The sequence below is a fragment of the Bos taurus genome, chromosome 20 (assembly GCF_002263795.3).
Source record: "Bos taurus isolate L1 Dominette 01449 registration number 42190680 breed Hereford chromosome 20, ARS-UCD2.0, whole genome shotgun sequence".
In the NCBI taxonomy this organism is placed as follows: domain Eukaryota; kingdom Metazoa; phylum Chordata; class Mammalia; order Artiodactyla; family Bovidae; genus Bos; species Bos taurus.
The window spans coordinates 13,755,434-13,781,346 of NC_037347.1; the positions used below are offsets into that span (position 1 = coordinate 13,755,434).

General features: G+C 40.0%; 1 protein-coding gene across 3 annotated transcripts in view; it reads right to left on the reverse strand.

Annotated features, from left to right (window-relative positions):
- The window catches only part of NLN (neurolysin), a 100,671-nt gene that overhangs the window by 2,470 nt on the left and 72,288 nt on the right, over positions 1-25,913 (reverse strand). For all 3 annotated transcript variants that reach the window (XM_059878764.1, XM_024981346.2, NM_001033989.2), the window contains 4 exon segments: positions 25,486-25,687; positions 13,280-13,466; positions 12,627-12,755; positions 11,308-11,444 (listed from right to left, as the gene is read on the reverse strand). In XM_059878764.1, coding sequence (XP_059734747.1) covers positions 11,308-11,444; positions 12,627-12,755; positions 13,280-13,466; positions 25,486-25,687 — 655 coding nt within the window.

The following is a 25,913-nucleotide window of genomic DNA, read 5'->3' on the forward strand; positions in this document are numbered from 1 at the left end:
TTTGTAAATTTGCTGGGGACAAGGTCTAGAAGTTTAAAGCATACAACAGTTCCTCTGCCTTTATTTACACAAATACACAAGCAGATAAAGTGAAAGAAAACAACTGAAATTCAGTATCGGCATTATTCAATATTTTCACTTCCTTTTCACTATCCTTTTGAAAGGCAAGACAATTCAATGAAGCTTAAGTCTAAATCTACCTATAAAATAGTTCAGGGTTAATTTGCAAATTTATATCCATTAAATCATTTGAACAGCTACTAATAGCCTCCCTGAGTACATAAATAGCTTGAGAATTTCCAGAAACAAAAGTAACCTCATTTTTGACTTATGACAATGATTCTGCTTGGTACAGCCATCAGAGATGTCTAGTCAAACTGTTAAAGAAAATAAAATGTTGATGAAGGAAATCTACCAAGTTAGATACAAAACTACTTAAAGTCCTACAAGGGTCACACACACAAAAAACAACTTTTCAGGTTTTGATTATAAACAGAAATCATCTGAAACTTATTAATGATCTATAAGCACACAGCTAACCTCACAGATGAGTCTTAATCAGGAGTAAACAATTAGTGAAATGAAGTTACTTTCCATAAACTCTAGAGAGCACTGTCCAGTAGAAATATAATGTGAGCCACATGTATAACTTAAAAATTTCTAGAAATCATGTTTAAAAAGAGAAGAAAATAGGTAAAATTAATTTTAATATTTTATTTAAACCAGGAGGTCTATAATATTATCCTTTCAACAAGTATCAATTATTCGGATTTATTTTTTGTGGTATGTCTTCAAAATCTAGTGTGTTTTTTACATTTACAGCAGATCTCAATTCTTCAATAGCACCTGGCCACATTTCAAGAGCTCAGTAGCTACCTGTGGCTACTCTACAGGTCTGAGGCCTAGAATGTAAGAGATCAACACGAGAGGGGCTTGTTGAACAATGTTCTAGTATGACACTGAAGAAGCGGTAGCAACCTTGATGCCTTATTTACAGGTTTTGAATAAATTCTCTTAAAAAGGAGGCACCTGCAATCACTGATAATGGACTGCCTGAAAACCCTGGTAGTGACAGGTTAGAGCTAGGTTTAATTTTCTTGAGAAAGAAAAAAAAGATGTCATTTCTTGTTTGTTCTGGAGCAATTAATTACTGTTTCAATAGTGATCTAGATCCTAAAACATGAGTGTAACTAACTAAACCTTACCTAATCCACTGATTTAACACTGGTCAAATTTAGAGACATTGGGCAATGAAAGAAAGGGAAGGGGTAAGCTGTACTGGGCTCAAGATCTCTGATCTGCTACTTTTTAGAATAATAAAGTCTGTAATAAGAATAGCCATCATTTGCATTTTAGGTTCTAGATCACTATTAAAACAGTAATTAATTGCTGCAACCAAGCATGAAATGACATATCTTTTAAACTGTCATTACCAGGATTTTCAGGAAGTCCATTATTAGTGATTACAGGCCCCTCCTTTTTAAGAAAATTTATTCAAAACTTATAAATAAGGCCAGAAGGTTTCTACCACTTCTTCAGTGTCATACTAGAACACTGTCTAACAAGCCCCTCTAAGGGTCACCTTATGTTCTAGGCCCCATACCTATAGAGTAGCCAACAACACAAGGCAACTCTACACATGGACATCACCAGATGGTTAATAGTGAAATCAGACTGATTATATTCTTTGTAGCCAAAGATGGAGAAGCTCTATACAGTCAGCTAAAACAAGACTGGGAGCTGACTGTGGCTCAGATCATGAACTCCTTATTGCAAAATTCAGATGTAAATTGAAGAACGTAGGGAAAACCACTAGGCCATTCAGGTATGACCTAAATCAAATCCCTTATGATTATACAGTGGAAGTGAAATAGGTTCATGGGACTAGATCTGATAAACAGAGTGCCTGAAGAACTATGGACGGAGGTTCATAACACTATACAAGAGGCAGTGATCAAAACCATCCCCAAGAAACAGAAATGCAAAAAGGCAAAATGGTTGTCTGAGGAGGCCTTCCACATAGCTGAGGAAAGAAGAGAAGCAAAAGGCAAAGGAGAAAAGGAAAGATATACCCATCTGAATGCAGAGCTCCAGAGAATAGCAAGGAGAGATAAGAGAGCCTTTTAAAGTGAACGAGGCAAAGAAATAGAGGAAAACAATAGAATGGGAAAGACTAGAGATCTCTTCAAGAAAATAAAAGATACCAAGGGAACATTTCATGCAAATAAAGGACAGAAATGGTATGGACCTAACAGAAAGAGAAGATATTAGGAAAATGTGGGAAAAATACACAGAAGAACTATACAAAAAAGATCTTAACGAACTGGATAACCATGATGGTACGATCACACACCTAGAGCCAACCTCCTGGTGTGAGGTCAAGTGGGCCTTGGAAGCATCAGTACAAACAAAGCTAGTGGAAGTGATGGAATTCCAGCTGAACTAATTCAAACCCTAAAAGACGATGACGTTAAACCACTGCACTCAATATGCCAGCAAATTGGGAAAACTCAGCAGTTGCCATAAGACTGGAAAAGGTCAGTTTTCATTGCCCCAACCAAGGGCAATGCCAAAGAATCTTTAAACTACCACAAGTGCATTCATTTCACATGCTAGCAAAGTAATGCTCAAAATCCTTCAAGCTAGGCATCAAAAGTATGTGAACCGATAATTTTCAGATGTACAAGTTGGATTTAGAAAAGGCAGAGGAACCAGAGACCAAATTGCCAACATCCGTTGGATTAAGAAAAAGCTAGAGAATTCCAGAAAAACATCTACTTCTGCTTCTTTGACTATGATAAAGCCTTTGACTGTGCAGATCACAACAAACTGTGTAAAATTCTTAGAGATAGGAAAACCACATCACCTTACCTGCCTCCTGGGAAACCTGTATGCAAGTCAAGAAGTAACAGTTAGAACTGGACATGGAACAACAGACTGGTTCCAAATTGGGAAAGGAGTAGGTCAAGCCTGTGTATTGTCACCCTGCTTATTTAACGTCTATGCAGAGTACACCATGTGAAATGCTGGGCTGGATGAAGCACAAGCTGGAATCAAGACTATTATATTATATTAATAACCTCAGATATGCAGATGATACCACACTTATAGAAGAAAGCAAAGAGGAATTAAAGAGCTTCTTAATGAAGGTGAAATAGGAGAATGAAAAAAACAACATTCAAAAAACAAGGATCATGGCATCCGATCCCATCACTTCATGGCAAATAGATGGGGAAACAATGCAAATGGTGACAGACTATTTTCTTGGGCTCCAAAATCACTTCAGATGGTGACTGCAATCATGAAATTAAAAGATGTTTGCTCCTTGGAAGAAAAGAAATGATCAACCTAGACAGTGTATTAAAAAGGAGAGACATTACTTTGCCTATAAATGCCTGTATGGTCAAAGCTATGGTTTTCCAGTAGTCATGTACAGATGTGAGAGCTGAAAAATAAAAAAGGCTGAGTACCAAAGAATTGATGCCTTTGAACTGTGGTACTAGAGAAGACTCCTGAGAGTCCCCTGGACAGCAAAGAGATCAAACCAATCAATCCTAAAGGAAATCAACCCTGAATATTCACTGGAAGAACTGATGATGAAGCTGAAGCTCCAAAACTTTGGCCACCTGATGCGAGGAACTGACTCACTGGAAAAGAACCAGATGCTGGGAAAGACTGAAGGCAGGAGGAGAAGGGAACGACAGAGGATGAGGTGGTTGGATGGCATCACCAACTCAAAGGACGTGAGTCTGAGCAAACTCTGGGAGACAGTGAAGGACAGGGAAGCCTGGTGTGCTGCAGTCCATGGGGTCACAAAGCGTTGGACACAACTGAGCAACTGAACAACAGCAAATCAGTAGGTGGGGTGGTGTGGGGGAAGGAAGGGCTGTTCTCCCTGGGTGAAGCAGTATAGGAACTTAGAAAATGTTAATTAAATTGATCTGAACATAAAAATAATTTAAGCCATTTATTATGGAAAAATTTTCAATACATACTAATAGTTGAGACCAGAGTACAGTCAACCCTCTTGAACCTATCATGCAGCCTCAATTATTAGTATTTACCTGCAGAAATTCTTCATGCTCAAGATCTGAGAGTCTTTTAAAAAGGCGTATTTTATTGCACAACTATAGGAAAAATAATGAAAATTTGAAGTTAAAAAAATCGCCAAAATGTGGACATCTGCCAGAATATTCTCGTTTTGCACCGAGAACTGTAACTATGGACAGTGAAGAACAGCGAGGTTTAGAGGGGCTGCGCGCTGCTCTGTAGAGCCGGTTCTCGTCTCCCTTGCTGGTAAAGTCACTGTACAGCTGGGCACTGTTTATAGTCTCACAGTACGTGGCTCAGAACAGCACAGGTCCTCCCCTGCTTACAGCTCCACACAATTTGATTCAATTTCCTGAATTACAGAGCAATGGTCTCTTAATAGTTTCATTTCCCTGGCAATGAAGTTTGGAGAAGAGTTTAAGAGTCATTTTGGTAATAGGATCTTGCTTTTCTTTAAAAAAAACAAAACAAAACAAAACAAAAAAACAGTTAAGTGAATTTGTGTGTTAGGAAGGTACTGGTTCCCTGGGTGAGAGAACGCTGTCTGGGAGACAAATGCTACAGGTGGACAGAGTCTGTGGTGTGAGTGGTTGTCCTCTGTTTATATAATGGAGGAACCATAACTGTGAGCAAAGCAGGAAGAGAAGCTCTAAGACAACCACTAGAAACTTCCATGCTTGAAAACCCCTGCAGGAGGGTCTGTATAGAGTAAGCGCTCCTGTTAGTCATTCAGGGAAGGGAAAATTATCATCGGTCACACCTCTGTGGTTTTTGCTTCTGGAAGGTTAACATGTATCTCTTGGCAACTGTGTAAATCCTCTGTTATACTGATGGTTTCTTTCTTTTTTAAAAAATATGTTCAGATTTCTTTATTTTTGGCTGCTCCCCACAGCATGCAGGATCTTAGTTTCCCAAGCAGGGATCGAACCTGTGTCCCCTACAGTAGAAGCACAGTCTTAACCACTGGACCACCAGGCAAATCCTCAACACTGATGTTTTTTAAAGCAAGATCAGGAATTTGGAATCAGGCCCAGGTTAAAATCTTGGCTTCATCCTCAGCTATGTGGCCTTGGGCCTTAGTTCCCTTATCTGTAAGGTGGGAATATGCCTACCTCCCTCAGTATATGAGGAATCTGAGTGATGGTTTTAGCACCTTTCCTGCTCCCTAGAATCCTTCCTGCTAGATCGTGGTATTCAACAAACCTGAGTCGTCATCTACCTCTCCTTTCATTTTCTTTCTCATACTATCCCTAAGTTCAGTTACTCATATATAGTCAGGGAAACAGATGTGTTCCTGTTTCAGCATTTCCTTAAAATTAGTTCTGTCTCCTAATAAAGCTAGAAAAAAGCACAAGAGACTTCATTTCCACTATTAGTATAAAATACTATACTAAGTATACTAGTATTCTATAGTGTATACTTAGTATACAACAGTATACTAAGTGGACTTCCCAGGTGATGCAGTGGTAAAGAATCTGCCTGCCAATGCAGGAGACACAAGACAGGGGTTTCAATTCCTGGGTCAGGAAGGCCCCTTGGAGTAGGAAATGGGAATTCATTCCAGTATTCTTACTCGAAAAATTCCATGGACAGAGGAGCCTGGGGGGTTACAGTCCATGGGGTCACAAAGAGTCAGACATGACTGAGTCTGACTCAGGAATACTAAGTAGGAGAGACAAGGCACTTACTTTATGCAATAATCTTGAATTAGCTGCTCAACCATGTCTGACTCTTTGTGACCCCGTAGACTGTGGCCTGCCAGGCTCCTCTGTCCATGGAATTCTCCAGACAAGAATACTGGAGTGGGAAGCTATTCCCTTCTCCAGGGGATCTTCCTGACCCAAGGATGGAACCTGGATCTCCTTCATTGTAGGCAGATTCTTTACCATCTGAGCCACCAAGGGAAGCCCTTATGTGTGTGTTAGTCGCTCAGTTGTGTCCGACTCCTTGTGACCCCATGGACTGTAGCCCGCCAGGCTCCTCTGTCCGTGGGATTCTCCAGGCAAGAATACTGCAGTGGGTTGCCATGCCCTTTCCCTTTCTTTGAGTACTCATAATTATCTGAGTGAAGGACACTCATCGTTTACGAGAACACATAAATGGGAAGCAGTCTGGGTCTCGTGCCACCTCTGGCTTCTCTGCAGGAGCACACGCAAGCTCCCCCGGCCTTCCAACCCTCCCTTCCTCCTGCTTCCTGTGACTGCATCTAGGCATTAGAGCCCGGTGTCTCCTCCTGCTCTGAGTAGCAGGCATCAGGCAGAGAGCATCTGCCCAAGGACAAGCGATGACAGCCAGGCGCCTAACAGGCTCACCAGTCCGCTTTACACTGGATATTGAAACCTGTCCTTTCATAGCTCATCTGTATACTTCTTCCCCACAGCACTTCCTTTGTTATCTATGAGTGAGGGTGCAGAGGTTATGAGTGGGAAAAAGAATACCTTTGACGACAAACAGGAAGGAGGGAGAAGGTGAAAGACTGGTGTTGCTAGTCAGAGAGAACAGTGTCGGAATCGCCCCTTGACTCAAAGAGGTCATCAGGAAAACTTCAGCGAAGTTTCAACTTGTGAGGAGGGATGAGTAAATATTTACGGGGAGGGAGGAGATCTGGAGAAAAAAAGGGCAGCCTGGCCAGTCCCGTGTATTAGGGGAACAGATGAGAGGAAGCAGGTCGGGGAGCTGCCAGTTGGGTCCAGCAATGTAAGTATTTCGATACAGAGGATGAACACCAAGATGAATAAAACAGTTCCTATTACAAAAGCCTCATAATCCAGAAGGTGAGATAAAGAAATAGACAATTAGCAAGGCAGATTACTAGAGTTCTAACAGAAACACAAAGAAGGGCTGGAGGAACACAAAAAGGAAGAAAAACTGCTTCCAGCTGGTTGGAATTCAAGGCTTAGAAGGTCTGGCGTTGTAAATATTCAAGAAGTAGGTTGGACATCAACCCCATTTCCTTCCTTTTTCCCTTAAATCAGGCAGAATTTAATGCTGTTAGAAAAAGTTGAAGTGTAAGAAAAATTAGCTTTGGGGTGGTAGGTCAGAGAAGCTGAAATTTAATCCATTTGTAAGGCCCATCAGGAGAGGAAATTTCATGTTCTCTCTTAGCAACGCATTTAAGCAGAAATTGGGCCTAGGCCCTGGAATACTTAGTTTTATAATACATTTTATCACGTAATTTTCCTCTTTAGTTTTTTAGCTGTATCACACGGCATGTGGGATCTCAGTTCCCATCTGATCAGGGACCAAATCTGTGCCCCCTGCAGTGGAAGCATGGAGTCTTAACCACTGGACCACCAGGCAAGTCCCCGTCACGTAATTCTTCTTCCTGTTTAGCCAAGATTCTTTATATGTTTCTCTGTCCATTATTGTATGTAAGATCTAGGTGCTTCCTTATGGCACTGTGGACAGTTATACTTCACTATCTTTGACTTTCTCAGTATTCATTTCTGCATGTGATACTTGGCTATAATCTTCTTCACTAATGGAAAAAAACAAAGCTTAGCAATTACTCTAAATGCAGAAGAGGAGGAACATAATTCTAGCTTAACAATGTAATTGCCTTTGAATCTGCATGTCTATTACTTTTTAGGAAATTTTCCCACAATGAAGTTGCATTATAAAAAGAAATGGCCCTTGTTAAAATGCCCTCATTCTTTCAACCCTACGATTAGCTGCTGGATTTTGAAACCACGTTTCGGAACCTTAAAGGGATCCTGAAAGAGCTCCTAGAGTTTGCTGGGAAACTGTTACTCCCAAGTAGCTCCCTTCCATAGTTATTTAAGAGATGAGTTGAAAAAGTAAAAGCTAAAGATACTGTTATATTTAACAAACTATACAGTTAAGATGAAGATCATAGAAAATTAGAGATAAAACCAGAGGTAGCGAACTTTCAGGCTATTTCAGCTAAGGAGCCAGTTCTAAACCTTTGATAGAGGCTATCAAACAACAGTACTATAAAATATTTTGCTGCTAACACGTAGGGCACAGAAGACTGCAGGCTTATATTCGACCCCTCCTACTACTGTTTTCCCAGTAAGTTGCACACTTTCTGCGGTTCTGCTTGTTGAAATCTAAAATGGTTCTCAGACCCCAGGCTTTGCAGGATGCTAAGAGGTTACAGAGGTGAGGCCTGGAGATGTTCTTCTGTTGATACTAATGACCATGAACAATAATGTCAACAATACGTGATCTTTCAGCTCCCAGCCTCTCTAGAGCTTGGGGACTAAGAAAAGCAGGTACTGACTCCTTGAAGCATTTCTCAAAATGCTCCAAATATATGTACTGGGGAGGGTGAGGGGTCTTGAGACAACAGGACTGTATGATATATTGTGCCTGCTCTGATTCCCACAGCTTCAAATTCAGTACTTCTTCATAACACAAAAATTCTTTCCCTTCAATGACATAGTTGTAATAATGACAGAAGCTTCTGTAGAACAGGATTGTTATTCCAAAGTGTTAGTTTTTAAATAAATGGATATCTGAATTGAAGAGTGTGAGGGTGCGTGCAGTGGATTCTTCTTGGCCTCTGGAGCCGGACTCACTATTGCTGTGACAGCAGAGGAGCAGGAAACGACATGATGTTCCAGAGTATTTAACAGGAAGGAGAAAAGAAGGGATTAAGGCCAACTTCCTGGCATAAGACGAGTAATAATACATTGCACAGCGGAATCTAGAATTTCAGTCCAACTTAAAACAGGTTTTGACACCACAAGGCAACTCCAGGTTGTATGGGATCTTGCTTCCTCCACGTTCAACCCTGCCCTTTTGTCTGAATTAAGAGCAGTCAGGCTGCCTGCCAAGCAGTGAAGCCTGAGAAGAAAGGAGGCACACAGACGCATGATGGCAGGGATCCCTCCTGCCGGAACTGCGAGTTCCTTGGGATCCACTGGAATCAGTACTTTGGCTGTTACTGTGACAGCTGGAAGAGGAGAGGAGGCAGTGGAGGCTCCTGAAGGTGTGGTCAAGTGAGTGGAGCAGAGATGAAAGAGGTGATGTAGTACTTGCGCCAGGAAGCCTCGCCAATGACTTAGGAGCCAGTGGAGGTCACAATTGTACGCTTACATACCTGGACCTTGTGTCTCTTTAAACACGGTTTTCTGATTTCTACAATAATCCATGCTCTATGTAAAAATAAGGAAAGCTCTACAGAAAGTACAGGAAAATACTGAACAATCATAAACTTACCAAAGATAATAACTGACAATATTTTGATGTACTTTTTTCTAAATGCATATTTTAAAATCAGAATTCACATTCTATGGTACAAAATAGTTTATAACCTGATCTTGTTATTCTGTAAGATAATTATATTAAACATTCCAGACACAAGAAAAAGCTTATTGAGACTGTTTATTCCATGCCCAAGTTCACTCTTCTGTTCAGATGATGGAAAGATCACTTCTGGTTTCAGTGATCTGGAAGACTTCATAAATGAGTGGCCGTTTGAATAGGGCCTTTATGAACGGCAGAGTTCTGGAGAGGCACAGACAAGGAAGGCATAGATTTTAGGTGGAAGAAGTAGAATGAATAAATTTGTGAAGGAGGAAAGACCCAAGGGAATACAGAAATCTGGCTGCCAGGCTGAGAGTTCTGGGAAGTACAGACGGGATCTGTTTGCTTAGCTAAGGGCTGTGACAAAGACAGGAATACCGAGAAGCAGGAATAAAACAAGACAAAAGGTAGATGAGGGCCTTTGAGAGTTGGCGACTGGATCATCAGTGGTTACTCTGGAGGGGAGGGTAACAACTTTCCAATTCAGTTGGTGGAGGCAAAAGCCTGGAAGCAGAGGTGTGCAGAAACTGTTTCTTACACCAAGACAGTAGGCTGTGAAAGCAAGAACGACTGAGTGGTAGCACTGAGATTATCAGTCAGTGGTAAGTTTTTTTCCTGAGATGGTAAACCAGTGAGTCTTAGTATCACAGACCCATCTTCTGAGACTGGAGGGAAGAAGTTAAATATTGAAGATGAAGGTACTCACTTTCAATGCTCTTAATGTCCTTAGTAGTGAGGACAGAGCATCTGCTGAAAGGGAGACAGGTGGTGGGGACCCCAATTAGGGAAGTGAGCAGGACTGTGAAGTTACACTGGGGGTCCAGACACCTGGACTCTGCAGCGGGGCATCATATGGAGCCTCAGGATATTCTGCAGAAGGGGAATCTGAACCCCAAGGGTACCATCTCTAAATGAGATGGTAGAGGAATCCAGGGCTGGACACTGGCTGAAGGTCATGCAGAAGTCAGGGTATTTATGAGAACAAGCCAGTGACTGATTGTTCTTTAAGTGGAGTTGCCAGGGGATGGAAGGAGACTTGCAGGGACCTAATAGCCTGGGTAGGATGGATGGACGATGAAGGGATTGGAAAGGCTAGGGAATAGGATGTAGGTACTCTGGAGGTGGTGTGTTGGGGGTGAAAGCTGGCGAGAAGGGATGGTGGTCTACATCATACCCGTTATTCAGTGCTCATGTGTAAGGTAGTATGCAATCCAGAAACACAAAGTTTTGAGAATAAGTCAGTTGAAATACACACAGAGAATCTGATTTTGACACTTTGCTCTTCTAATTTCTGCATCAAACAGAATGAAAAACACACTGGAATATTATCAGGCCTGGAAATAACCTGACAGCTGAGTCTTCAACAAGAACGGAGACAGAGGGACTGTAACTCAGGAAGGTTTGGCTGGCAGCCACCTGGCAGTCAAGTCGCTGCAAACGGGAAGGAACGGCTCAGGTTAATGAGGCAGCTTAAATTACTCAAAGGCATTTAGGTTACAAACTCTGTGTTGTAGGTGGCGTGTACCAATCACAGAAAAAAGGCTGACTTCCACAGAAAATGTATAATGAAAGTATGTAGAGTGTATCAAAATGTAGGCAGATCATTTATATCAGGAAGGAGTTTACTTTCTTTCCCAACCTATAAAACGAAAACACTGTACAGCACATGTCAAAACTAGCAGCTATAAATGCTCAGATGCATAAACAAAGCTTTGAATTTTAATTATGCAATATAATGGAATGCTAGTAAGCAAGAAAATACAGTAGGCTTTTTTTCCCCAAACTTACAGAATTAATCACCTACAGAAAGCAAATGTATGATGTGTGATGATGTGAGAAGATGCTAGACTTTTAAAGTTAAAAGTTGTTCCCAGATCTCTTACTCTCAAAATCTAGGTGTAAAAAATATTTTACACTAGGAGTTAAGGGGGACAGGACAAGTACAGAAGTAATAAAAGGAGGGAAAAAAAAAACACAATACAATACCTCAGGATTCATTATCCCTTCTTTTTTAAAACAGCTGTAAAACATGTCCATGGAAAACACTTCACTCCAAAGATATCCATAATATTGGCCATCATACCCCCCAGCCAAATGTCCAAAAGTTGCTGGCATATTTGTGCCTTTAAAAAAAAGATACATTTCAAACAATGTGATGTCAGATGTTAAATATCAGGTTCTCAGCTAGCTACGGCTTCCCTATGGGGAGTCCAGCTGTGGGAGGGGACAGTGCCAGGTCCTTGATCTAGTCACCTCTGGCACTCCCAGGGCTTATGGGTGTCCTTGGCCAAGATGTTTACAAACTTCTCTCCTATGACAGCTCCACCTCAGAGCTGGTTTCGGCCCTACGCTCTGGAATGCCTAACGATAGTTTCAGAGGCTTCGTCCACACCCAACAGACAACTCAGTCCTTTCTTGTCCCTTAGACACATATGTCTCTTATATATATTCTAATAATATTGAGCCTTCTCTTTGTCACATCCATTTATATCTAAAATGGGTCAGAATGGTACTTGAGGTTCATAATTACTGAAAAAGAACTCTTTACCTGAAAAGCTATAAAAAGGTCTTGCCAATTCAATCTACCTCCAGGGCTACTTTACAGAAAGGATTCTGTCAAAGAGGCCTGAGGCCCAAAGTTGCTGTTCATGTACTAGATCACAAAAGGAAGAGAGGGGCCTGGGCCTTTATTATCACTAGAAATGTGACTGACTCAATTAGACAACAGTTTCTTTGATTGAAAAAAGTCACCTTTCCAGCTGTGTTTACATGCACAGCTACATGGTTGCTTGAAGTCAATAAATACAAATGTAACGTGTATGTCTGACCATCTCTCACCCACTCACACGATTCTCATAAATCATATCAGGTTAGAGAGTCAAACTGCCTGAACTGACCTCGGAAGCAGAATCAGACACAAGGTAGAAGTTTGTGCCCTTCTCTAAATGTCCCTCCTGCCAGTGTCTGACTGCAATCCTACAGAAGTCTCAGGGCACACAGGGAGGGCGGGGCCAGGCCATGTTGCCAAACTGAATGGCTTTCTCTGCTCTGGGTGGAGGCCAATTGCTCACGCCTGATTACACTAAAATGCTGCAGAGCTGGAGCCGCCTTCCCTTCAAGCACATTTGGATAGGATAACTCATAAGGACAAAAGTATGCTTATCTGAAAGTCATGGCCTGGTTTCAGAAATCAGAAATAAATTACATTAGGTACTCTGCCTGACACCCTCTGCCTTCTCTAGCAGTGTGAAGTATGCCCTGTGCTTCCCAGGAAGGAGGAGCCTGCGATAAGTATACGTACATACCTGGAGTGGCTGCAACACCTAAGATTTCTGTGCAGTATTTGGCATATTCACTTGCAGCATCCAGCGCAGTGTTGGTGTGGAGAGACTGATCAACTTTGCTCAAAACAATCTGGCGTAAGGTCAGGAGACCTAATAACATAAGAATGTTTGTGCATGTTTGGGAGAAGAGAGAACTACATGTTCTAATATCACAAGATCAGAGATTTCATAAACGGATTCTAACAGTGTTCATTATAAGGTCGGAGCAAGACACCTCATTCTATTTAAGATTTAAAAGGAGATGCATCTTTTTTTCTTGGATAGAATTCCAGTGTTCAGTATTCCAACATGCTTAGTGGCTTTCCCACCTCATGTTAACACTCTGGGGTGCTATCATTACAAAAGAGGACATAAGTTCTATAGAAGAAGATGCCAGCAGGCCCCTTGCCTTCTGGGATGGCCTAAACTCTGTCTGTGGAGTGTGTTTTTCTCTCGGCTTTTCTCACTTTCTGACATGACCCCAGGCCCCGGAGCCGCTCTTGCTTTTTCAAACGGTCCACATTCTGTCTATGGAAACTGTATTTCTCTAAATAAATCCACTTCTTACCTAAAAAAGATGCCACCAATTCTCCATGAAGCAATTCTAATTTATTTTCTAAAATTGTAAGTCATACCTGTGTTGACCAGTCTAGAAGCAACAAGCTTTTCAAGCAGATCATCTGTAATAGGGCTTCCATGTCTATAATGCTTCGACAGCCTTCGGAGGGAATCAGCGTCCCACACCCAGTTCTCAAGCATTTGTGATGGCACCTCTACGAAGTCAGTTTCCACGTTTGTTCCGCTGAATCGTGCAAAGTCGGTCTAGAAAGTAAACATAAAAATCTTTTTTAAAAAGCAGTGAATGAAAATTACATATATGATGATTTATAATCGACTCACTAAAACTTAAGTTAGAATCAAGAGTCAACTGCCTCTTTGAATGAAGGTTAAGATAACCTCAAATTTAAATGAAAGTAAAACAAGTAGCCAAGCAGCCTGAAAAACAGTCCCCAAATATCTACATTAAAATAATATTTCATTCTTCTGAATCACAGACACACTTGAAATAATCATCTGGAAATCATAACTGAAAAAAATTAGTTTAAGTTAAAAGAAACCTTAAGCTTTGAAAGTAAAAATATTTTAAAAGAATTTCCCAGGAACATCCCTGGTGGTCCAGTGGTTTAGGACTCAATGCTTTTACCACCAAGGGCGAAGGTTTAATCTCTGGTTGGGGAAACAAAGATTATGCAAACTGAGCAGTGTGGCCAGAAAAAAAAGCGTTTCCCATTAAAACTGAAGAGATTCATAATCTAAGACAATCTCTCCCTAGTTCCCCTTGCTATTTGCATATTTTTGTTTACTCAGTACATGCCTTTCTGGAGTATTTATCAATCTAACTACTCAAGTTTTCATCAAAATCACTTAAGGAGTGAAATTACAACATTATAGACTGATATCCCTTTCAGGTGTATGATATCTTGTGCTTTAAGCTTTAAACAAGTGTTTCTAAAACAACCATATTGTAGAAAGCCTGAGCTGTAGCTCTCAGATTGGGTAGAAGACGTTACCTTAAAACAAGAAGCCTCTACAGTAGGAGTTAGCATTGTATAATAATTGGTAAGTGAGGTGAGTTTAATGCAGCTATAAGAAAAGAGAAACAAAGGATATACTCAGAAGTTAAAGTACCCCTTGTAAAAATAAAGGACTTATTCTGAGTTAAGTGTTAAAAAAAAAAGTTTTCTTTAAAAAAGGAAAGTTTAGTAAATTGTTGAATCAGATGTCAGGAAAGCTCTTAACCAGAAAGATGGGAATTCACTAGACAGGCTGGTGTTTTTCAGCCTTGACATCATCCAGAGAACTCACGTAAAATTGCTGTTGGCAGAGGAATACTTAGCATTTACCCAGCTGGGTCAGCTGCAGAATGGGGGTGATTCTGCTGCCTTCCCCTGAACGTCTGTCCTGCTTCCCTCTTTAGATGCTTCGCATCCCAGTCTTCTCTCCCTGACTTCATCATCCCCAGGGCTCTAAATGGAAGGAAGGGAGAGGATGGGGCGTCACCAGTGGAGGAGGCAGCAGATGGGCCATTCTGCTTTTGGCCCAGGGCAGAGGCACAGATGTCAATGCCATCTCACATTCGGCCTCCCTCTCTTTATGCAAAAAAATGTTTTGCTTGACTTCCTATTATGGCTGTGCTGATTCTAGATATGAAGAGCCACAAATACTGACGTGCCAAGGGAAACTAAACTCACTGGGCGATGGAACTGGGTAACCTCTGTGTGAGGACATTCTAGTAAAAATTCTTACAGGGAAAAAGTCAAGGGCTCTAGAAAAACTGAATGTGTTTGCCTCTTTCTTGTATATAATCTTCTAAAAATAACTACAGCCTACACTATAGAGAAAATAATTGTATACAATAATTATAATAGCCAACATCTATTGAGACTTTACTATGTTAGGTATTTTGCTAGGTTTTTTCATGGATTATCTGATTTAACTTCCAAAACGATTGTATAATAATCGCAATCTCCATTTATGGGATGAGGAAATTGAGGCATACTGAGATTAATGGTAGAACCTGGATATTAAATCAGGTGGTCTGAGTCAGAACCCCAACTTCAATCATGGATACTATAATACCTCTCTCTGTTACAGAAAAAAAAGTTAAATTTATGATTTTACAAAATGGTGAAATCATTTTGGATCTAGTCTTATATCAAACTTGCCTTTATGTGAAGAGTAAAAGTGAAGTGTTAGTGTACTTGCTTAAAAACCTGATTTCCTCTAAGTACTGGAAGATTTTCCAAAGATCAAACGTGACATTGAAGTGTAAAGGCCAGCCTTTGTAACCATCTATCCTGGATTTGGGATTCTGTAATACTAACCGCATAACTTTCTAAAGATGGTATCTATACCTGCAAAATAAGTACTAACAGAAAATTAGGACAAAATTACACCATCAACTATTACTATACAGTATTTTGACTAAAAAATAAATAAATTTTGTACAGCCTGCATGTGTGAACATTTTTTGGTTAGTATTTGCTGGGGAGAGGGCAAATCCACCCCAAACAACAATAAAATGTATGTGTTAGTGGCAGTGCTCCAGAATGCAGAAAAACATGAACAAATGAGTAAGTCATGAGTTAAAATTGAAGAGAAGTAACACTAGCTCCGTCACGCAGAGTAGAAAAGAGAGGGCTTATTCTCTCTGAAGCCATCCTGTAGCTGGGGAAAGACCACAGCCCATGAATGAACAGATCAACAATGTCTTCTAAAGAACAAAAGGAAATGTTTGCTAGGAGTAAAAGCTAAAAATAACTCTACTGCTTACTAATTTCCTGAAAGTCATGCCGTTTCTCTGTGTGCCCTTTGGGCAAGATCATTTAAATATTTTTCAAATGAGGAGGACAAAGAACTTATAACATTCAAAAGCTCAATTTCCCCACAAATAGCTAAATTTGAAAAGGAAAGGAATCCACAGTCAGTCACTGTGTCCATTCACAAAGAAACCGTGGGTAAGCCTAAGGAATCGGCAGCCTGACGGGGGCCTGGTGAGCAAAACAGCCTGGCTTTGAATGATATCACTTTCTGATGACCAACAAATGTCACTCCCACCCTAGTTTTCAACTATGAGTTCCAAAGAGCCCAAGAAGTGTTTTCTAGTTTTCAACACGAATAATTCAATGGTGTTGAATATAGATCTCAGGAGCCTTATTGCTACAGGAAATACTTTGACAATAAAAGCCTAGAAAACAACATAAACTTAGATTCCTGTTTGGTTAGAAGTTTTTGAGGGGAAGAAAGCTGTCTAAAACTATGAGATGCTACAGACAGTCGTTTCTCAATGGATATAACACAGTGAGACCTGGAGCAAAATGATATAAACTAAAGCTCAACAAGTTACGTGAACCTTTGTTATATTTAAGGACCAAATCTTATATAGGCTATTATTCTAATTAAGAGACTCACTTGTTGTTTTTAGCATTTACAACTAAAGTGTTATTTTCATGAAAGCAAATCTCAACTCAAAAAAAAAGGCAGTTGCTGAAATCAATAGGTGTACTCTGTTTAGGGAAAAGAACAGGGCTCAGGAGAGTGGACTCTGGCTGTCTGAGGTGATCCCCTAATGATTTCCTAGCAGTCAGTCCATGTCCTGACCTGTCTGATCCAACCCTAAATCCAGGGATGATGAAGTTTAAGAAATAAGGCATTAAAAAAAGAAAAGTACCACTGTCTCCTAGGCTTTTCCATAAACAGAGGGTTAAAGGTCATACTTTTAACTTTGCATATACCTAGCAATCATTGGCAATAATAACAGTAATAAAGAGAACCTGAATAACATGTTGTTAACTTTCACAACAGCCTTACCGTTCCCCCCGTCAGTATTACCATCATCATTTAAGACATATAAAACAACACATTGTCTACAGAAGTCTTTTTTTTGGCTGTGTTGTGCAGCTTGTGAGATCTTAGTTCCCTGACTGGGGATAGAGCTCAGGTCCCAGCAGTGAGAGCGCCAAGTACTAACCACTGCACCACCAGGAAATTCCCTACAGAAGTCCTGAATACTGCAACTTAAATTCACATGTTTATCCTCAAACTGGCTATGTCTTCCTGACTACTATTTCTTTTACATAAAGTACTTCTTTGGTGGCACTAGTGGTAAAGGATCTGCCTGCCAATGGAGGAGACATGGGTTCGATCCCTGGGTTGGGATGAACCTCTGGAGAAGGGAATGGCTACCCACTCCAATATTCTTGCTTGGAAAATTCCATGGATAGAGGAGCCTGGTGAGCCACAGTCCACGGGGTCTCAAAGAGTCGGACATGACTGAGCGGCTGAGCACTCCACTCCATTCAAACTCAAATGCTGAGAACAACCTTATATGTATGAATCCCTTATTAACAACTGTACCTCCAAAATCCAGCACATGCTCAGAAACTTGTGGATAGTCAATTAATCTTTGTGAAATAAATGAAGGTGTGAGGAGACTGTTTCTGTAGGAAGCCCAAGCCGTAAACAACCCTGAGAGATTTCTCTTGGTCTTATACTTGACCTGACCTCTTAGCTCCCAACCCAACATCATCTCTCTACTTTGTCTTCTCTCAATACTCAATCAGTAAATCAGTATATAATTTATATCATTTTACTTAATAATATTCTGATTTTAATTTTTTAATTCTTACATTTCATACCCTCACACTTTAGGCATTCCAGTATCTTTTGAATCCCATTCTATCGTATCTAGTACAACATGTCAGACCCAATAGATAACTGTTTCTAAGGAGTCAATAAAACATTTCTCTTTTATTTATTTTTCACATTTCTCTTTTAAACATATTTTTCTAATTATTTTTCAGAAATCACACACAGAAAACACAGTAAGGAAATAAAAAGAAATAAGTCTCCAAAGAAAATAGACGATGTTGTATGGCATCTCCTTTGGTTCATGACTTCAGCATTTATTCTATGTACATATGTCTATGTGCTCATATATGTATAAACACACAAATATTCAAATAACAAAAATGGATCCTGAAAGAAATTGCTTCCAACACTGACATTGGAAACTATAACAGGCTGCAGCATTGGGAGCAGGGAGCAGAGGCTACAAGGTTGTTGATAGGTGTTCAGTGGACTTCAGGACTGAGACCTAAAAGGTCAACTTACACAAAGGGAAATGTGGAACTACATAATCTCATCATTCCACACACATTTACAGGAGATTGATTTAGATGGAATTCGATAGAAGAAACTCAGAAAGAAGAAGTCCATCCAACAGGAATCCATGCCTGGGAGCCCAAATTCAGACCCCATGACATAATGCTGTCTCCATCACAAGGATGGGGGTGCAAAGAATAGTTACAAGCAATCAAATAGAGGGGTAAGGAGCAGGGTGGTTAGATCCGGGGTGAACATTTAACTTTCCTAAGTCTTAGTTTTTTTCCACTTGAAAATGGGGGCAATACAGCCCATTCCAGTATTCTTGCCTGGAAAAATCCCTGGACAGAGAAGCCTGGTAGACTGCAATCCATGGGGTTACATGACTGAGCACGCATGCATGATGGGGGTGGAGGGAGGTGGGTTGGTAGCAATAAACTAGTAGAACCAAAAAAAAAAAAAAGAAAGAAAATGGGGGCAATAAGAGTATAGTAATAGAAGTAGACTGGTCAACCCACTTCTGAGCACACTGTATGTATAAAATTAAAGAATGAATGTAAGGCACTGACTACAATGTCTGGCACATGGTCAGTTCTCAGTAAATCTTGGCTGCCATCATTCTTCCTGGCCTGCCCAGTATAGTCTTGGCTGGTCTGATCAAGCCTCTCCTTAGCTTCCTCCAAGTACCTATTCCTTGGTGTTAATGCTGAAGATAAATGGACCCAGATTTCCTTTCCACCTCTGCCAATACTCTAAATTGCTCAAACTGGGGAACTCCCTGCTGGTCCAGTGGTTAAGACTCTACCCTCTCACTGCCAAGGGCCTGGGTTCAATCCCTGGTCAGGGAACTAAGATCCTGAAAGCTGTACGGCACAACCAAAAAAAAAAAGATGCTTTTAAAAAACAAATAAATGAATAAACAAAGTGCTCATTCTGCTCTAGCTCTAGGAATCAAACTTCTAAGTAGGCAGGAATCATTAAAACAAAACAAAAATACAAATGCGATGGTTTCCAATCACCTTCCATAGATCTTCACCCAATACCCATGGAGGGTAGGCATTTGTGAACTCTCTTAAATCTGAAGTGACAGTGCTTTTCTTCATGGCAATCTTTATAACCTTCTTAAATTATGACCTGTGCGCTACTTATTGATTTCAAAAGAGTTGAATTATATATAAGCATAGTTACAAGAACACTTCTGATATGTATGGCACTTTATTCTTTTCCAAGTACCTTTTCACACATTATTTAATCACATCAGCACTCCAGGGAAGTATATATGAGAACTGTTGTTGTTCCCATTTTATGAGTAAGAAAAAAAGAGACGGCTCAAGGAGGTTGAAAGTGAAAATTGCTTAGTTGTGTCTGACTCTTTGTGACCCCATGGACTATACAGTCCATGGAATTCTCCAGGCCAGAATAATGGAGTGAGTAACCTTTCCCTTCTCCAGGGGATCTTCCCAACCCAGGGATCGAACGCAGGTCTCCCGCATTGCAGGTGGATTCTTTACCAGCTGAGCCACAAGGGAAGCCCAAGAATATTGGAGTGGGTTGCCTGAAAAACGTGCCAAAAGTCAAACAGCCAGGCCCACAAATACATGAATGATTTTTTAATCCAGTACTCTTTTTATAACACTAGGGTGCTTCCTAACTGATATAGACCATGTTTATTTAAAATAGTGTGTAATCCAAAATATTTAAAGCAGAAAAAATATTAGTTTTTAGATGAAGTTGACAGATTATTTGAAATGTGAAGTTTTTCTTTCACTTTAATAAGGCTTTATTGGATTCTTATGTGTTGCTTTAAAATAATGATCTCTAACAGTCCAAAATTCACTATTGCTCTTAATGCACAACCAATACAGACAGCACAATGGAAGCTGTTAAGAAGCATTAATCTCTTCTACAGAAGTTCAAAAGGCCAGCAATTACTGACAGCCCAAACCACAATAAAGCCATGAAACAGGAACAGATACTAGAGATGCCACCTCCTGACTGCTATCGTCAAAATTATCTACCCTGTAGTGTAAACACAAAGACATGAGTGAAACTCATCTCCTGAATGATGAGATAGTAGACACCTTGAACTAGTCCATCTACATGTTTGAAAACTGGATGTTCCTGCTGACCTATTTAAATATTACTATGACAAGCTCTAGCAAGCTCTTTTGGTCATCAAACTTGCAAACTGCCAGCCTGGAGAACTGAAACATTTGGCTGCCATATCTTAAAAACAATCTACTGAATATATATGGCAAATTAATAAATTCACTATATATTTCTCAGATAAGTCAGAAGTATTACTGCACATAGAAACTATTATACTCCTTTTTCATTTCCATCTATTTTAGGTCGGTACAAAAGGTTTTAAAATCATTATAAAGCTGCAAATATGTGGATCTCTGTCTGTGATTTTTAAGACAAAAGCAATGATCACTGGTTTCAAATACATTACTTTAAAAGATCTTAACATATTATAGGACATTTGAAAGGATTAACAAACAAGAGATTTTTCAAAGAAAATCTCATTAGGAGATGACCGAACAAGGGATTGTACTAATACACTATTCATCTGTATGACACATTTTATGTTCATGAAGGAGGTTAGGCAAAGTCTTTGAATATAGTCTACTGTTTCAAGAGATATCATTCACCATCAGTATATCAGTATATATACTGATTCATATATATTTATTGTTGTTCAGTTGCTAAGTTGTGTCTGACTCTTTGCGACTCCATGGACGGCAGAATACCAAGCTCCTCCGTCCTCCTCTACCTCTGAGAGTTTGCTCAAATACATGTCCATTGAGTCAATGATGCTATCTAACTATTTCATCCTCTGCCGCCCCCTCCTCCTTTTGCCTTCAATCTTTCTCAGCATCAGAGTCTTTTCCAATGAGTCGGCTATTTACCGATTCATATATAGATAGATAGTTGTCACATATAATTATATACATGCATACATAGTTCATTCATATATATGTATGTATATATATGAACGGAGAAGGCGATGGCACCCCACTCCAGTGTTCTTGCCTGGAGAATCCCAGGGATGGGGGAGCCTGGTGGGCTGCCGTCTGTGGGGTCACACAGAGTCGGACATGACTGAAGTGACTTAGCATAGCATATATATGAAACATACACATATTTCATTCATCAGTATATATATACATACTGATTCATATATATTCATAAGCATGTTGAGTCGCATATATAATTATATATTTATATATAGCTCACCCATAGACGTGTATATATATTTCAGTCATGAGTCACAGAACTTTAAAATGAAATAGAATCAAGAAATTTATTTTCCAGTACTAAAGTGGGTATTTCAAAGGATCAAAATTAACATAAGAAACAGTGAGAATAACAGAGTAGTAGAGAACTGCTTTGTGAATATATGATAAGCATATGATATTAAGGTTAAATGAGGGTCGTGTTTCAAAATAAGAGCATGCATCAAAAGCACAGAAAACCCTATTTGACAATCAGTATTATTTTAATAAATGTGATTAAGACACCAAACGACTTCCTCATGAGATCATTAGCTGATAATTAACATCCAAACAAAGGAGGAAATAGTTGTTAGCTTGGAATTCAGTATGACCTAGGCTTTAGGGGGTTAGCAGACCTTTGAAATTCCATTTAAAAATTTGGTTGCGTAAATTTATGTCTATTTTTCTTGAAGAGATTTCTATAGCTTAAATCAGATTTTCATAGGTTCTCAGATCCAAAGAAGATCTACTGTTTATCTAGGTACAAGTACATACCTGGATCTTAGATAATCTAAGTCACATAAGTCTGAAATTAAGAAAAATATTTGACTTTTCCAAATTATTCATAAAAATGTTTTAGAAAAATGGAATCTAGTTTTATTCTACTTAAAGGAAATGCTGGTCATAGAATGGACACTGATGGAAAATAAATATTTCAGGAACCCTATTGCTGTGAAAATAGACTTTAACATTATCTAAGGAAAAAATTTATGTTATTCTGAAAGCTTTATTTTCTTTGGATTAAATAGAGAGTAGAAATGGCTGTATTAGTATAGCAGGATTTATTTATCTGAATAGATTCATATCCTATTCCCCTCTGCTTTTTAAAAATAGAACATGGAAGTACCAGGAAGTAAAGACAAAATGTTGAAAGAACTAAATAGTTTTTTTTTTTTTTCTTTTAACAAAAGTGATAGTAGTTTTCTCGAAAAGAATGGGTACATTTTTGATTATTACAATGATTAGGGGCTACTCTGGAGAAGGAAATGGCAACCCACTCCAGTATTCTTGCCTGGAGAATCCCAGGGACAGAGGAGCCTGGTGGGCTGCTGTTTATGGGGTCGCACAGAGTTGGACATGACTGAGGTGATTCAGCAGCAGCAGCAGTAGGGGCTACTCTAGGTGTGGGATGCTGAATGTCCAGCATTGAACTGCCATCAGGACAACGTGCTATTTATAAGCCACCCAATCTATGGTATTGTGCTATATTAATAGCACTCTTAAGACAAGTGGCTATACTACTCTTGGTCTTGAATTGACAAAACCACTTACATATCAGTCTGCAGTTTTTGCTGCAAGGTTCAGGTTTATTCACATGTAACCTGAATTCTGAAAGAGATGGGAATACCAGAGCACCTGACCTGCTTCTTGAGCAACCTATATGCAGGTCAGGAAGCAACAGTTAGAACTGGACATGGAACAACAGACTGGTTCCAATAGGAAAAGGAGTACGTCAAGGCTGTATATTGTCACCCTGCTTATTTAACTTCTATGCAGAGTACATCATGAGAAACGCTGGGCTGGAAGAAGCATAAGCTGGAATCAAGACTGCCGGGAGAAATCTCAATAACCTCAGATATGCAGATGACACCACCCTTATGGCAGAAAGTGAAGAGGAACTAAAAAGCCTCTTGATGAAATTGAAAGAGGAGAGTAAAAAAGTTGGCTTAAAGCTCAACATTCAGAAAACGAAGATTATGGCATCTGATCCCATCAGTTTATGGGAAATAGATGGGGAAACAGTGTCAGACTTTATTTTTGGGGGGCTCCAAAATCACTGCAGATGGTGACTGCAGCTGTGAAATTAAAAGACGCTTACTCCTTGGAAGGAAAGTTATGACCAACCTAGATAGCATATTCAAAAGGAGAGACATTACTTTGCCAACAAGGTCCGTCTAGTCAAGGCTATGGTTTTTCCAGTGGTCATGTATGGATGTGAGAGTTGGACTGTGAAGGAAGCTGAGCACCGAAGAATTGATCCTTTTGAACTGTGGTGTTGGAGAAGACTCTTGAGAGTCCCTTGGACTGCAAGGAGATCCAACCAGTCCATTCTGAAGGAGATCAGCCCTGGGATTCCTTTGGAGGGAATGATGCTGAAGCTGAAACTCCAGTACTTTGGCCATCTCCTGCGAAGAGTTGACTCATTGGAAAAGACTCTGATGCTGGAAGGGATTGGGGGCAGGGGGAGAAGGGGACAACGGAGGATGAGATGGCTGGATGGCATCACTGACTCGATGGACGTGAGTCTGAGTGAACTCCAGGAGTTGGTGATGGACAGGGAGGCCTGGCGTGCTGCGATTCATGGGATCGCAAAGAGTCGGACATGACTGAGCAACTGAACTGAACTGAACTGAACCTGAATTCTTCATTATGTCATTCTACACAACCATGCCTAGGACTTGAAAAACATAAACAAAATGTTTTCTTTTATGTTCAGTGAGGATATTAAGGAGTTTTCCTGATGGCTCAGTGGGTAAAGAATCTGCCTTCAATGCAGGAGACACAGGAGACAGGGTTCGATCCTTGTTTGATCTAGGTAGTGAAGATCCCCTGGAGAAGGAAATGGCAACCAACTCTGGTAGTTTTGCCTGAAAATCCCATGGAAAGAAGAGCCTGGCGGGCCCATAATTTGAAAAATATAAAGAAAATGCTTTTGTTTATGTTTAGTGAGGATATTACCTAGATTTGAAAAAAAAAATCTGTACAGAAAAGACCGTTTGGGTAAAACTGGAAAAATCCAAGTAAAGTGTTGAGTTTAGTTAGAAGTACCATAAATTAGCTTCCTAGTTTTGGCAAATGTACTGTAAGATGTTAATAGTAAGGGCAACAAGGTGAGGAGCTCTATCTTTGCAATTTTTCTGTAAATCTAAAACTATTCTAATAAAGAGGTTATTTCTAAAAAGTTCACCTTTAGAGATGGATGGAGATTTACAATTTGGAAAACTGTCCCTCCACCCTCCATTTATGTAAATATCAATTTAAAAAACTGTTAAGTTGAACAACTGGACTAGATGTTTTCAGGTCAGTAGTGGTTAAATATTAGCAAGTTCACATGGTTCATCCTAGAACAGTCTGGGCCTAGTTTACTGGACTGTGTTATGAAGTTGAGAATAAATATACTTTCCATTTTTAGAAATAAAGAGAAATTAGTTGTAATCTATTGCACACATACATCTCTTTCTTGGTAAATTCCCCCCATGGTTATACCATGTTATCTGTGATTTTCATTGACGCCTAGTAAAGGATGGTCTAAGAAATTATTTATTATTTAAAAAGGAGTATAAAGTCTGGATGACTGAAAACCATTGAACTAAACAAAGCATTAATAAGCATAAGAGACAGATTACAGCACAGTTTATCTCTGAAGCTTACACCAAATTCCTCTGAGGAAAAGATTTAAAAGGGAAAAACAAATATTTGACACCCTTCCTTAACAATAGTTTTCTTTCTTTTACAGTCTGGGGCTTCCAGGTGGCTCAGTGGTAAAGAATCCACCTGATAATGCAGGAAACACAGGAGACGCAGGGTTTGAACCTGGGTCGGGAAGATCCCCTGGAGAAGGAAATGGCAAGGAAAACTCCACAGACAAAGCCTGGCAGGCTGCAGTCCACAGGGCCACAAGAGTCTGACATGACTGAGCACACATGCACTCACGCCATAGGATGGTATTCAGTGAAGTTCCTTCATCAGTGGATTGATCTTGGAGTAAAAATATGTTGTGAAAGAGGACACAATAAGAAAACTTTGTGGTTTTGTAGAAGCCCTATGACATTTTTGAACACGTTCAGCTTCTGAGAAAAACATGCTAAGAAACATGTTGAGAAATCTGACATCAGTGGGAAGAAAATTCTGGAAAAGCAATTAATAGGTTTACCATTAAAGAAAAAAAAATCACTCACCTGTGCACAAATCTGATGCATGACATGACCGAATTCATGGAAGTAAGTCCTCACCTCATCGTGTCTCAGGAGAGAGGGACGACCTGCTAATGGCTGTGAGAAGTTCACCACGAGGGCGGCCACGGACATCATGCGGCTCCCGTCTGGCAGGAGGCATCCAGGCTGGAGACCAAAGCAGGCTGCGTGGTTGTACTTCCCTTCCCTGAGGGACCAGAAGCACAACTGGTGAGACACAGACACTCTTCTGTAGCAACAGCATTGGCTTGGCCTCTCTCACTCACTGGATAACGGAAGATGCTTTGAAACATTTAACTCACCTTTCATGAAGTAGGTCAGCGTTCTGTCAAAATGAAACAATGAAAATTAAAAAAAAAAAAAACCCACAAAAACCCCACTATCACTTGATATGAGGTGTATTTCCAAGGTTT